This window comes from Gekko japonicus, unplaced genomic scaffold (assembly GCF_001447785.1).
Source record: "Gekko japonicus isolate JY-2015 unplaced genomic scaffold, Gekko_japonicus_V1.1 scaffold260, whole genome shotgun sequence".
Taxonomy (NCBI): Eukaryota; Metazoa; Chordata; class Lepidosauria; order Squamata; family Gekkonidae; genus Gekko; species Gekko japonicus.
In genome coordinates this window covers 851,717-860,754 of record NW_015162483.1, presented here as the reverse complement: position 1 = coordinate 860,754, position 9,038 = coordinate 851,717, and the positions used below count along the sequence as shown (strand labels likewise).

Below are 9,038 nucleotides of genomic sequence, written 5' to 3'. Positions count from 1 at the left end.
TAGGCGGCTATAGTATGGTTAAGTTGATAGTATTGGTTATGTTTATCTTTAATGTGATATGTTTGTGTTACATTTGTTTTGTATCGTGCCTGTTTTCATTGCTGTCCCATTATGGTTTTTCTTAATAAAAAAAATATTTTTAAAAAAGATACAATTGCTGAAGAACCTTCTAGAAAGTAGGTGCCTCAAGGTTACAGCTAAACTTGCCACATTTGGCTTGTTAGCTGTAAGGACTAGAAAGCTCATCATGAAAGACGAATAGATGTAATTTGTTACAGGACTTTACAGGTTTTACATGCATTCTCTATTTGATATTCATTTTATATATATCGTTTATGCTTGTGGTTGTATGAATTTAGTTTGAGTTAGTTTGCTGTATTAGCGTGCTGGCTTTTTGCTGTGAATAAATTTGTTGTATAACTCTCATGCTGGGAGCTAGTGAAGAACTGGGGAGGGAAGAAGAATATGAAAAACCCCACCTTTCAGTATCTCCCACCCCAGAATTCTTTAAGCAGATTGAGCAGACTGATTTCCCCTTCCTCTTTTTAATTCTAAACTTCTGTAACCATCCCACATCTCACAGAGCCTTTGCCGTCCTCATGAGGCCAATTTTAAAGAGTTATTTTTTTTTTGGTAAATTTAGATGACCCAGTTTTCTGAAAACCTAGGGAAAGAGTTTCCAACCTCCAGGTGGGGGAATGACATTCTCCTATAATTACAACTTATCTCCAAACTACAGAGATCAGTTCTCTTGAAAGAAATGGCAGCTTTGGATGGTGGACACTGTAGCATCACATCGCTACTGAGCTCCCTCCCCTCGTAAAACCTCCCCAGGCCCCTCCCCCAAATATCCAGGAATTTCCCAACACATAGTTGGCAACCCTATCTGGGGAGATATCCTAACTATGTAGAGACTCCTATCTTGTCTATGGGTTGCATGGTTTTGCAGCTTTTTTCATCTGCAGAGAGGCCAGCCAGCCTGTTGATAATGATATCATCACAGTCATATAGGTTTGCAATTATAACATGAGTTCTGTGTTGGTATCTATGGTATATGTATCCATGCACACCTTTGGATGCTTCAATACCTAATTTTGTTTTCCCATACTACCAATAATTATTACATGTATGCCCACCCTTCACTTTTTAATTATAACTGTTATTCATCATCGTGGCTTCTGGGCAGTCCCACACGGGGACTGTGCAGTCGCAGACCAGCCATGGAAAAGATTTCCAAGCTTTCTAATAGACTAGGAGCGCCCCTTCTCCCTCTGGTGCTTTCCTGCCAAAACGCTCACATGACCAGGAGGAGGGGCGCTACTCCCTCAGTTCTCTGTTTGTCACCACAGAGAGAGAACTCCACTGCTGTTCTCTGTGTTTTTCCTCACCTCAGTTTTGAGGCTGAGATTTTTTTTCTCTTAACAGTTTTTATTCTAGTGAACAATGAAATACGTCTAAAGAAGATTTTTTTGGTGGATTTCCAATGGGTCATTATGACTAAAAATGGTGCTGATAAATGACCATTCCAGGTGCCTTGGCTGCCTAGGGGTTCACACAGCAGAGCTGCCTGCTTTTGCTGTCACCAGTTTCCCCTGAAGGCATGTATGGAAAGAGCTGGACTCAGAAGAGCTCTCTTCTTCTTTTCTTCTTGTAGGATTTTAAATTCTCATTTTGTAATGGACTCTTTACATTATTATTATTGTTATTATTATTATTTAAAAAGTAACAAGTCAGCTTCGTGGCACCTCACATCTTACTATCAGATTTTCTTTCCTTTCTTTTGCCTGCTATTAGCATAAGTCCTATCCCCCCCTTCTTTTGCAAGATGATGCTTGATGCTGTGCCAGTGATAGCCAGCCTTTTTGGCAACTGTGCTAGTGGTCAAGGTATTTTAGAGCAGACCAGTGGTGCCCCCTTGTGCTCTGATATGATTTTAACCATTCTTCTCTTCTAACCTTCCCCAGCCAGAAAAGGGTTGTTGTTGTTGAAATCCAAGCTGTACAAAACTCCCATAGAAGATTAGGGAATGTTTGGAAGTTCTCTGATTATTGGTGCTAGTTTGGGCCTTCTGCAAAATCTGAGACTTTCAAACCACACAGGAACCACAGGAGGCATCTGCACATATTTGTTCTATTGTCATCCGAGGAATTTCCATCCAAGGATGTTTGGTCGGAACTGCTTGTTTTGTACAGTAAGAGCTCAGTACTGCAGGGATGTTGGGTAAAACAGTAACATTCAAAATGAAATGAATGTGAGACAACCGAGGGTGGGGGGGGGGAAGAATCACATTAAATTCATTGTATTCCTTAAAACACAACTTTCACATTAAGTGCTCATTAGCTAGCTAAAGTCTGACATCTGAATTTTGGAGAAAACTTTACTGACGTCAAAAAGGAAAATTATACATTCTTATTATTTTATGCTTTGTATCTTGATTTGCAGCCAGACATCCTGTCAATGGCGCATGTAAGACGCCTCACCCCTTCTCCGGCTCTCATATTTACATCAGCAGTGTCTTTAATTATGATTATACCTGGAAGTTTCAGCAACATAGTGAACCTTTTCAGGTGAGTATGCACTATACTCTCATTACTACTCTACAATTCTGTTTTCCTAATATTGTTTGGATTATATTTTCTTCACAATCCTACACTGCTACAGATTATTAGGGTTTAAATTACTTGGTAGAGTCTAACTGGGGATCCATCTGGTTTACTATTGGGCAATGTATTAGCAATAGCTCTATGCAGGACCAGGTATGCCAAAGCTCACTGAAATCAAGAGTTATAGTAGCATCTGAGGCCTAAACTACATGGTACATTGCTCCATGTATTGCGTCATGGTTCTCCCAATCCAACTCATATTTTCCACAGCCACATAGACCAAAATGCAAATGTCTATATGTTTCCCATAAAACATACAAATTTAGATTCAGGTGGGTAGCCGTGTTGGTTTGAAGCAGCAGGACAAAGTTTGAGTCTAGGGTTGTCAGTGCCCAGGTGGGAGCGGGGGATGCCCCAATTTGGTGGGCTCCTGCCTACCACTGTCCAGCTGGTCTGTGGTGGGAAGCCCCGCCCCCAACAGCCCCCAACCTGCGCAACATCCCTGGCATGATGATGTCACACGAGAGTGACAACATCACACCGGAGATGTCATAGGTCGTGACTTCGCCCCACCCTCCACACTCCTGGAGAGCTCCCCCTCCCCCGGTGAGCGAAGAAAACCTGGCAACCCTGTTTGAGTCGGACCCTCGTTTAGAAATCAAAACTGTTTTTCAGTATCTGTTTGATAGTGGCCAATTTGAGTATTGAAAGAATGGGGAAAAGAACTTAAAACTGCAGTCCTAAGCAGAGTTACAGCCTTCTGAGTCAACGGAAGTCAACAGAAGGGTTATAACTGTTTAGGATGGCAATACAAGTATACTAAATGTTGTGAGGTAGATAAAAAACGTAGGATCTAGCAATAATGAGAAAATTACTAGCTTCATATAACAAAAAATATATTATCAGTTACAATGTTACAATGTTGTTACACAATAGTTCCAGACACTACAATAATAGTACAGTTATTCTTAAACTTGGACCAAGTTGAAATAGTTTTATCTGTGACCTAAGACAGAGATATAATTCAGAGATATAATTCAGAGGCCTCATTTTAAATAACCTGCTGCCCTGGTCAGGTACATGTGTCTTAAATGGTAATTCAGTTGTGTACCTTTCTCTGCTGGTCCAAATTTTTTTTGTTTAGATGCAGTTTGGAGCAAATAGTATGTAATAATGTGTTTTAAGTTTAAATATAGAACGATTGGGCCCTCACATTCTGACTTCTTTAACTTTTTGGTTCTTAATGCAATTCTTTTTGGATTCCCTCCCCTCCTTCTTGTGTCTTTTGTTTTACATCCCACACTGTCCATAATCTTCCCAAGATAAGTATATTCACTGGTTTTCAAATATAAAGAGGCAGAAAATGCTTTTCATTTGTTTCAAGTGTATGTGCAAATCATTACTCACATGATACATTTTTGCCACTCTGTTTGTATTGATTATATCTTTTAAAATTACCACACAAAACTAAAATGAGTTGAGATATCAGCAACATGAAATTCCATTATCCTGTCTTAAATGAGCTGTGCATATGGTTGCAAAGAGTATCTAATCTTTGAATTTTAAAAGTTCTTCCGGCCCTTGTTATGCAAAGTTTGTGATCTTTTATTACTAGGATTTTTTAAACAGCAACCAGTTTATTGGGTTGGATCCAAGCAGATTTTATGCTGGTGAGAAAGACCTTTTCACCACCCAATAAAGGCTATGCTGGGGGTCATGGGAGCTATATTTTAAAAAGGAGGGGAATTGGCTCAGACTGAATCAAAAAGCTGACTGGATCCAATCCATTACATGATCACTTATGGACTAGATGCTTCCAGTGTTCCCTCTAAGATGCATTAGTGTGAGCTAAACTTCACGCATAACCAAAACTAGGGCCTCCAGCGCACAGATTTCTGTCTTAGCTCAGGAAGGGTGGCTGCAGAACAAACTAATTTATGCAGTAGCCAAATCGCTCGCTCATAACTTCAATGCCAGAGAATCACACAGAGCCATTTTTGCTCATAAGACTCCACAGCTTAGAGGGCGCACTGGATGCTTCATATGTTATTTCTCTTTCAGTTTCACAGCTTGGCTTTTCTATGGTATAACTATAGCTGGACTCCTGTATTTAAAGATTAAGAAACCAGAACTGCCAAGGTCTTACAGGGTGAGTACAAACGTCAGTTGTGCCCATTTATAAATATACTCAGTTCAACAAGATGCTTTTGAGTACAATACCTGGGTGAAAATGTGCTCCGTTTGGTTTAGAGGCTACCTCTGCAATTAAACCCCAGCTGGGCAGAAACACCTTTAGTTGCTGTGCTCAGGTACATATCCGCTTCTGTCCTCTATTCTGACCGGCAACACGAACACATGGAGCTTCCTTAATCAGACCCTTGGTCCATCAACAGTCAGTACTGTCTACTCAGACTGGCAGTAGCTCTCCAGGGTCTCAGGCAGAGGCCTTTCACATCACCTCCTGCCAGATCCTTTAGCTGGAGATGCCAGGGATTGAACCTGGAACATTTTGCATGCCAAGCAGATGCTCTCCCACTGAACCGCCCGTGGCCCCTGCCCTGCACAGAGCTTTTCCTGGCTGAATCAAGCTTCAAAATCATCATGACATCCCATTGCGAGCACTTCAGTGAATTAGAGTTTTGACCAAACCCTTGGTTTCACTCTAGTTTAGAACCCTAGTTTGTGTGGATTGAACTAGGGCCAGTTCCAGGGTGGGGGGCGCCCTGGGCAGAGAGTTCTTGGGGGCCACCTCCCCTCCTTTGCCCACTTCCAGGCCCCCCACTCCCACCTAGCTTTGTGCCTCCCCTATCTGCCTATGCATCCTTTCCCCATCTGCTCACAAGCCCTCCCACCACAGATGCTCATGTGCCTCACCTGCAGCCGTTTCCCCAACAGCGCTGGCTGGTGTGTGTGGCTGGTAGCACCGCTTCTGTGGCCACCAGGAGCATTAGCACTCAGCAGCAAGGGGAGGGGCACAATGTGGGCAGGGGGCAGCAGCAGTGAGCTCTGCCAGAAACCGTGGGTACCAGCATCTGCCCCACTTCAGGGTACGCTTATGCCCACCCTGTAGTTAGCAGTCTGCGGTTCCCCAAGGTACTTGTGTTCAGAAATGGTGTCAATGTAGCCACACATGCTAGAGGAGGAGGGGATAGGAGGCGTACATGTAAAGACAGCAATTATTTGTTCATTCCTTATTTAAGTTGAATTGCAGCTTGTGGTGAATGTGATTTGTGGGAGCTTGTTTTGCAAGGCAGAAAATTCATAATGGAACCTGTGTGTTATTATATGCAGAAGTAACTGTTGAATTGGGGGAGCAAAGGGTTGGCAAACTATTGGAAAGCCAGTGTTATTTTGTTAGTTATTTTTGCTACTGTACTTGGCCAGGAAGCAATGGCATATCTGACCTCAGGACTTTGTATCTCCTAGCTATCTTTAATTATTTACTTGTTTTATTTATATCTCACTTTTCTCCACAATGGGGACCCAAAGTAGCTTACAACGCTGTCTCCCTCTCCATTTTATCTTCATGTTGGTTTGAAGTTTTGAGGACAGAAGACAGGGTTGTTGTCAAACTGTGATACACAGTGGAATCCTAAATGGATTTACAACCTTCTAACCCTTCTATCCCAGTGGTGTCAAACATTTAACTGAACTTCATGCCTAACCAACCATTTGACAAAATGTCACGAACACCTATTGGCCTTAGAAGGATGGAACTCTGTTTAGGATTACACTGTCAATCTGATTCACAATACTTTGTTAAAGTTTTGGTCATGTATGTGGGATAACAGGAAATATTTTTGAAGAGCTACTTGAGTGCTACCCAAAAATATCCCTGACAGTATGCCTTCCATAAATATATGTTCTGCTTCCACACAGGTACCCATCATCATCCCAATAGTTGTGCTGGTGACATCTGTCTACCTTGTACTGGCACCTATCATTGACCAGCCTCAGACTGAGTTCCTCTATGTCATCCTCTTCATTTTCAGTGGCGTCTTCTTTTATTTCCCCTTGGTGTACTACCAATATCATCCTGGCTTCTTAAGAAGCTTCACTTTGCATCTGCAGCTGCTTCTGGAAGTTGCCCCAGCTGAAAAGAATGTGGACTGATTTAGTATCCATATGATTGTAATGGGGCAGCTGGGAGGGGAGAGAGTTTGAGTGGGAGCAACTGTGAGGGTTGTTAGTTTGCGAGATATACAATGCGTAATAAAATCCAGTATGTTCCTTGTTGTAGTGCACTGTTTATTTTGGGGATATTTAAGTATCAGCGTCCCTCATCCACCACCATCACAGGGTAAACTCAAATAACCAGGTGGCCAGAGAATTGCTTTGGAACTCACCTAGAAGTACTTGGTAAAAATTTCTACAGGCTAGCCACCCATGAGGTAAATTATACAAATATTTAAATGTATACACTCCCACCTTCCTTAGGCACATTGCTGAGGTACACTTCACTTCTCCCCTGCCTTGGTAATTAGGATAGAAAAAACTTTCCTGATGGTTAAAATCAAGAAGGAGACCAGAGGTAAATAAAAAAAACCCCCTTTATTTCTCTAGAAGGGGAAAAATTGGTCTTATGCTCAAGACTAAAGTATATACATGTGTAAACAGTGTATGAGACTGGAGAAACAATTTCACTTTAGAACGTATTGTTTCAGAAAGAGTGAGATAGTTAATCAATCTACTGTTTGAAAACAGAGTTAGGTTTTCCTCAGGTTTCCCAGACATTAGTTCGGTTTTGCTGGAATAAAAATGTAAGCCTTGCAAAATATTTATTTATTGTTAGAATGTTTGCTTGAATAGTAGGTTTTGGCTTGGGAACACTGCCCTCCAGAGGAAGAGGACTTTTACACATGGTGGGCGTGGGGGTCGTTTGGCAACAGGAGGGAAGAGGAGCCTGAGGCATTTCCCAGATGGCAGCCACCGTTAGGGTTTTCGTGGGTGTTGCAGCAGTTCCGATGATTGCACTATTGGTGCAATTCGCACTTACATTTCCCCCCATTTCCCCTATCATGGTTCCATCTGTTCACATTTATACTGAGGATCAATTTTTCTGGGTTTTCCCTCCATTTGTTTTTTTTTTGGGGGGGGGCGGCGGGATGTGCTGAACCACTGCAGAATTTCAGCAGCCCGAAGGGGGCTGTGCAATCCCTGTTAAAGTACATTCCCTGCCCACCACACTTCCAGGATGAGCCTGCCTTGGTCTCTAGTGCCTGTGCCCTCTCTTGGGGGAGAGGCTCCATGAAAGACCCCTCCTCCTTGGGCCTTACTTCAGATGCTGTCAGCATCACCCAAGCCTGCTCTGAAACACATGGGCAGGGTGCAATCCCCTTACCTGAGAGTAGGCCCATTGGCTTCAGTATGTCTACAATGGTGTAAAGCGAGGAGTAAGGATGGGATCCAGGGCATTCAAAGTAGCCAGAATATTACTCTCTCCTCCACCCTACCTTCCCACACCGAGGGTTATGATTAATATGTGTATCTTCTTCAGTCTCTCTCGGCATTATTCTGGTAAACATCTCAAGAACCTGTTTTTAAGGAACTGGAGTTGCAGAATTCTCTCTCCCCCCCCACCAATCACCTTGAAGATTGCCTCCCAATGGGACTGACTGTTTCAGTGCAGGCACCCTCCAGCACTGAAACATTTCAGCACTGGCATGCAAATATTAAAAAAAAAAAATCAATGCCTAAACTCACCCTTTCTGGGTGAGTTTTGAGTGGCAATCCAGGAAGCAGAAAAAATGTTCAGATTCCAAGCAGGAGGCTATCTTGCAAATTCATTCCACACTGGAAAAAAGAAAGTATGGGGGAAACTATCTTAGGAAAGAAAGGAGGGGGGATAAGGAAAGATGGTACAGCACGGAGATGTTAACAAAGTTGTCTGGAAACAAGAAAAAAAACCTGATAACATTAGGGAATGAAAATGGAATATTAAGGCAATCTGGAAAACACCTGAGGGTCAAGGACTAATGGTTTCCAACCATCACTGAAGTATGAGGCAATCACTTATGAACAACTGAAGAATTTGTTTTATTTAAAACATTTCTATGCTGTCTTTCCACTCATATAGGCCGAGTTCAGACTGGCAGTTTGAAGCGGGAGGGAGCCGTGGCAAAAAAGAGCCGGAACAAACTGTTCCGGGTTTTCCCATTCACACTGCAGCGACTGATGCGGGAGCATACCGGGAGGAGGTGCAAGGGACCAATCACACTGTTGGTCCGGAGGCACGGCTGTAAGGCGCAGCTTTCTTTTTGGCAATTTGGTGATATGCGCATAAGGAAAACACGGCTTTTGGCGTTCACACTTTGTTGGTCCGGATAATCGCGCTTTCCAGGGTTTGCTACTACTTTCACCAGGTATCTTTTAAACTCGGGTGTGAAGCGTTACAAGACGGGCTGTAGGGTTGCCAGCCCCCAGGTGGGGTCTGGG

At 42.8% G+C, this 9,038-nt stretch overlaps 1 protein-coding gene across 1 annotated transcript; it reads left to right on the top strand.

Annotated features, from left to right (window-relative positions):
• Positions 1 to 2,457: 2,457 nt before the first annotated feature.
• Positions 2,458 to 6,716, top strand: LOC107105867 (b(0,+)-type amino acid transporter 1-like). Its single transcript, XM_015405913.1, has 3 exons — positions 2,458 to 2,567; positions 4,665 to 4,752; positions 6,483 to 6,716. The coding sequence occupies exons 1-3, from the start codon at positions 2,458 to 2,460 to the stop codon at positions 6,714 to 6,716; spliced, it is 432 nt and encodes a 143-aa protein (XP_015261399.1).
• The last annotated feature ends 2,322 nt before the right edge of the window (positions 6,717 to 9,038 follow it).

Excerpts from the sequence above, each read along its gene's own strand:
- LOC107105867 (XM_015405913.1), top strand. The coding sequence starts at position 2,458 with ATGGCGCATGTAAGACGCCTCACCCCTTCTCCGGCTCTCATATTTACA. Across the intron at positions 2,568-4,664 it reads AACATAGTGAACCTTTTCAG|TTTCACAGCTTGGCTTTTCT; the intron begins GTGAGTATGCAC and ends TTTCTCTTTCAG. Across the intron at positions 4,753-6,482 it reads AACTGCCAAGGTCTTACAGG|GTACCCATCATCATCCCAAT; the intron begins GTGAGTACAAAC and ends GCTTCCACACAG.